General features: G+C 62.3%; 1 protein-coding gene across 1 annotated transcript in view; it reads right to left on the bottom strand.

Annotated features, from left to right (window-relative positions):
• AMPD2 (adenosine monophosphate deaminase 2) overlaps positions 1-5,084 on the bottom strand; it is a gene marked incomplete at its 5' end in the record, with an annotated part of 14,149 nt that overhangs the window by 6,947 nt on the left and 2,118 nt on the right. Inside the window, 14 exons of the mRNA XM_010002849.1 lie at positions 197-315; positions 543-716; positions 799-919; positions 1,018-1,181; positions 1,292-1,418; positions 1,534-1,697; positions 1,778-1,909; positions 2,379-2,573; positions 2,671-2,800; positions 3,036-3,125; positions 3,250-3,391; positions 3,497-3,683; positions 3,787-3,898; positions 4,516-4,584. Of these exons, the coding sequence (XP_010001151.1) occupies positions 197-315; positions 543-716; positions 799-919; positions 1,018-1,181; positions 1,292-1,418; positions 1,534-1,697; positions 1,778-1,909; positions 2,379-2,573; positions 2,671-2,800; positions 3,036-3,125; positions 3,250-3,391; positions 3,497-3,683; positions 3,787-3,898; positions 4,516-4,584 (1,926 nt within the window). The remainder of the gene's footprint in view (positions 1-196; positions 316-542; positions 717-798; positions 920-1,017; positions 1,182-1,291; positions 1,419-1,533; positions 1,698-1,777; positions 1,910-2,378; positions 2,574-2,670; positions 2,801-3,035; positions 3,126-3,249; positions 3,392-3,496; positions 3,684-3,786; positions 3,899-4,515; positions 4,585-5,084) is intronic.

Here is a 5,084-nt window from a genome sequence, read left to right as displayed (position 1 = left end):
AGGTTGGATGGGGCTTGGAGCAGCCTGGGCTGCTGGGAGGTGTCCCTGCCCATGCAGGGGGTTGGACCTGGATCATCTTGAAGCTCCCTTCCCACCCCAGCCACTCCATGATGATTACTCTGTGATGATTCTCAACAAGCCCAATGCTCAACAACTCCCAACGTTGGCCACTACAGCACGTCCTGAAGGACCAAACCTGCACAGCTTGTGGGAGAAGCCGCTCATCAGGACGCTGTTCCGGGCCAGCTCACACATGTCACAGGAGCTCAGCTTCCAGACCTGGGTGGCAATGCTGTACTCCTCCATCAGTGGCTCCTGGGGGAATTGGGGGGGAGACACGGCCTCAGCACCCACCCATGGGCCCACCCCACATGGAAGTGAAGCTCCCCATCTTCTCCTAACCCTCTCTGGGCCACCAGCATCCTCCAGAGGTTGCTCCTGGCCACCACCAAGCCCATCCCACCACCGTGGCTTGGCTGGTGGCCACCTGGTAGGGTGGGGGTGGCCCGTGACAACACCCCCCCCCACCGGAATCTTCTTACCTTGGTGAAGTGGAACTGGAGGGGGTCATCAGTGGAGAGGGAGACCATGAGCCCCCGTGACAGGTACTCGGGCAGGGGGTTGCGGTGGTAGCTGAGGAAGAGGCTGTTGTTGCTCAAGGGGGACATGGCGATGCCGATCTGCGCCAGGTAGTACAGGTACTGCAGGACGGGGGCCTGGGGAGGGGGCACAGCAGGGTGAATGGGGGGGGTTCCCAACCGCACCCCCACCCAGCGGGCAACTCCAGAGCTTGCTCACCTTGCGGAGCAACAAGCCATGGGAGATGTTCTCTGAGACCATGAAGCCCGAGACCAGGTGGTGGATGGGCCCGGCCTCGCCGCAGTGCGGGCGCAGCACGAAGGTGTGGAAGCCTCTCTTCCTGCAACGTGGTGGGGCCAACCAAGCATCAGCACCACCTGAGCCACCCAGAGACCACCCCCGAGGCTGGGCAGAGGTGGCCCCCCAAGGTGTCCTTACCGTCGGAGGTGGTTGAGCACTGTCATGTTGGCGTACATGTAGTACAGGTAGTAGGAGTAGGGTGGGTTGTCCTCCTCCACCCAGTTGCCCGGCAAGGGGCTGTCCAGGTTGAAGATGTGATGTTCTGGTTTGGATTCATCATCCACGCTGTCAAAGCCATCCACCTGAGGGAGAGACAGCCCCGGGGTGGGATGGTCACCCTCCCACCAGGAGATCTGCCCCTCAGGATGGGGGCCGTGGGTGTCACCACTGTCCCCTGCCCCACGGTGCTCACATGCTCCAGGAAGAGGTGCAGCTCGGGGTGCTGTGCAGGGTGGACAGTAGCTTCATAGAGGGGCATGAAGATGTTCTCCAGCATCTCCTGGAAGTTGGCCAACTGCTTCTTCGTCCGGTAGACATCACTGCAGGGCGACAGCGAGAGCCGGTTGTCCCACCCCACCTCACCCCGGCCATCAGCTGGGTGTCCTTGATCACTCCCCAGCCAGGCTGAGGGTATCTCCCCAGCCTGTCACTCACAAGAGCCGGGGCACCTGGACCAGCCAGCGGACGTTGTTGGAGTGGACGCGGTGGTTGACGGCCCAACGGGCCAACTTGTCCCACTCGTCCCGGGAGCGGCCGTAGATGGAAAGTCGCAGCTCAGCGTTCTGGTACTTGCTCTCCTCCAGGTCAGACATCACCTCCTGCCAGGGAGGGCCCAGGGTTCACCTCCAGGGAGGTGGACACGGGTGGCATCAGAGAGAAGGAGACACGAGGGGCTCACCTTGATGATGTGGGCGAAGTACTTCCCCGAGACGCGGTTGTCGGTCTTGATGAAGATCTCGCGCAGGATGGACTCGCCGATGGGGTTGTACTTGGCGTTGAACTTGTCGAAGCGGTGGAAGGTGTTGCGGTCCTGGGAGGACACAGGGGGCAGCTGAGACCCCTCATCACCCCACAGCCACCACAACATCCCTGCCCAGATCTCCCAGAGCCACCCCGACATCCCTGCCCAGATCACACAGAATCACAGAACCCTAGAGGTTGGAAGGGACCTCGAAAGATCATCTAGTCCAACCCTGATCTCCCACAGCCACCCCAACACCCCTGCCCAGATACCCCAGAGCCACCACAACACCCCTGCCCAGATCCCCCAGAACCACCACAACACCCCTGCCCAGATCCCCCAGAACCACCACAACACCCCTGCCCAGATCCTCCAGAACCACCATGACATCCCTGCCCAGATCCCCCAGAACCACCATGACATCCCTGCCCAGATCCCCCAGAACCTCCCATCCCACCCTGGGACAACCCCTGGAGAAGACTCTCCAGCCCAGCCCAGGACTCCCCTCCTCTCCAGGGTCTGGAGGTGCCCTCCATACCGCATGGACATCCAGCGTGTCCACGCTCAGGTCGTAGGCCGTGAGGTTCATCGTCTCAAAGACCTCCTTGAGCGTCTGCTCCTTGCCCTTCTCCACGTGGACAATCTCATCCAGGTGCTTCTTCATGGCCCTCTTGATGAAGCGCAGGAGATGCTTCTGGTTCATGCAGGACGAGGCGTGGATGTGGGTGTCCACCTGCCCGGCCAGAGGTGTTTTGCTCAGCCCTGAGACCCTCCAAGTGCTCCCTGGTCAAGCCAGGACCCCCCAACCCCCCCCATGAGCCAGCAGGTACCTTGCGGATGTTGTAGAAGTCCCGGTGGGGCACCTTCTTCTGGGCTGCCAGCTCCTTCATCTCGTTGAGCAGCACGTGCATCTGGAACTTGGAGCTCAGGTACTGCAGGCGGCGGTAGCAGAAGGACTTGCTGCCCAAGGTGAGGAGGAGACATCACTTTGAGGGAGAGGAAGGAGAACATCCAGCACCGAAAGGCTGGTTGCCCACTGGGATGAAGGGACACAGCTCTGCACTCTTGGACCCTCTCCCTTGTCCATGGTGACCACATGGTGCTGTCCCCAAGGTTCTGTCCACCCCTCAAAGATTCCCCCTCCCCATGGTGGGAACCCCCCAGGCCACCCCCATGGTGGGACCCTTCTCCTTACATGGGCCCATTGATGATCAAAGCCATGAGGAAGTTCATGTCAGCGATGAACTCCTGCAGGTCAGGGTAGGGCAGGTCCAGCTCCGTGCTCCTGGGGGGACACAGAGGTGGGTGACCTGCAGGGACAAGGTCCAGCAGACACTCCTTGTCCCCCCACCACAGCCCCCCCCTCAAGCAAACCCATCCCACCAGTGAGCAGCTGCCCCGTGACTCACTTGTCGGTGAGGTCCTGCTTGGTGTAGACGTGCACGACACCATCCACCATCTTCAGCCCAAAGCCCAGGTCTGCTGGCATGGTCTGGGGGTCCCACCTCTCGTAGGGGTGCTGCTCGGCGAACGGGGGGTGCACGGGGGCATCTGTGGCCAGGAAGACACCCAACCAGACACGCACCATGGGACGGCTCCTACCAAACCCACCCAGTGACCCATCCCAGCTTGAAGACCCCACCACCACGTGCTCACCAGCAGCTACGGGGGTCTCAGGCACCTCCTCGTAGACACGGGTCTCCAGGGGTTTCTCAGAGAGCTCCTGCAGGTACCGGGCAGTGGTTTTGCAGAAGCTCTGCAGGGACAAGCCCATGTACTTCTCCCGTAGGAACAAGGCCTTCACCACGCTCTTGGCTGCATCCAGGAGGTCCGTAAAGGGCACCTGGAAGAAGGGGACACCCACATCAACCGTCACCTTCAACCCTGAAGACCTTCAGCCTCTCCTGGAGGGGTGTTGGGGGGTGGTCAGGGGTGGAGGGGCTCACCCCACACTTCTCCTCCCCGGAGATGGTGACTCGCTGGAACTCCCGCTCCAGCAGCGCTTCCCGCTCCTTGGGAACATGGTCCGACAGGTCCTCATGCTGCTCTTTGAAGAGCCTGTGGGTACAGGTGGTGGGGCAGTGACACTGGGTGTCCCCACCCCTCCCTTGTCTCCCCAGAACAGCCCCAGCACCCACCCTCCCCGGGGGGCTGCACCCAGCCCCGGGGTGGCAGGAGGGTGACGTTGTCCCCGGAGATGCCACCAGCGGGTTTGGGCAGCCAGGGTGTCACCCTGTGGGGGGTGGCATCGTGGTCCCCCCACCCCAGCCCCCAGCCCCACATGAGCACAACAAAGAGGTGATTTGGGGGGTGGGGGGGAGAGGGGAGAGGACAGAGAACGAAATAACTCGTGACAGAGACAATTCCCAAGCAGAGACAGGAGGGAGGAGGACACGCAGCATCAGGGACCACCCCCCCCGGGACAAAGTAGGGGGGTGACAGGACCAAGGTGGGACCCTGTGTCACCAGCAGGGCTGGGACCCCAACCCTCCCCCCACCCCGGGGTGCGTTAACCCCTTCAGTGCCGAAGAGGTGGGGGTGGGTGGGGGTGGCTTTGTGTTTAGGGGGGAGCAATTGTGGGGGGGGGAGGCTGGGTCAGAGTGGGGGGGAAGTCCCCAAAAAGGCCCCCCCCCAGCCCTGTGTCCCCAGCTGGTGGCCCCGAGCTGGACACTCACTGTAAGTCGGCAGCACTGTCAATTTTCAGGAAGTCCTGTTTGGCTCTGAGCAAAATGTCGGGCTCGAGTCTGGGGACAAGGAGGTGGCAGCAGGGAAGGGGCAGGGGGGGGGACACAAAGCAGGACAAGGTGGGTTTGGGGGGAGGGGGGAGAGAGGACACAGAGCTGGGAGAGGGGCATGGAGTGAGGACACAGAGCTGGGAGTGGGGACACAGAGTGAGGAAAGGGGACACAGAGCTGGGAGAGAGGACAGAGAGCTGGGAGAGGGGACATGGAGTGAGAAGAGGGGACATGGAGTGAGAAGAGGGGACACGGAGCTGGGAGAGGGGACGTGGAGTGAAGAAAGGGGACACAGAGCGAGGAAAGGGGCCACAGAGCTGGGAGAGGGGCCATGGAGCTGGCACAGAGGACCGACAGCCCCCCGGTGGGGGCAGGTGAGCTGTCCCCAGGGCAGCTGAGCTGTCCCCATGGTAGGGTAGGGGAGCTGTCCCCATGCTGGGGCAGGGGAGCTGTCCCCAGGGCAGGGGAGCTGTCCCCATGCTGGGGCAGGGGAGCTGTCCCCATGGTGA

The sequence above is a fragment of the Chaetura pelagica genome, unplaced genomic scaffold (genome assembly GCF_000747805.2).
Source record: "Chaetura pelagica isolate M959 unplaced genomic scaffold, ChaPel_1.0 scaffold2568, whole genome shotgun sequence".
In the NCBI taxonomy this organism is placed as follows: Eukaryota; Metazoa; Chordata; class Aves; order Apodiformes; family Apodidae; genus Chaetura; species Chaetura pelagica.
This window is presented reverse-complemented; position numbering and strand designations above follow the sequence as displayed.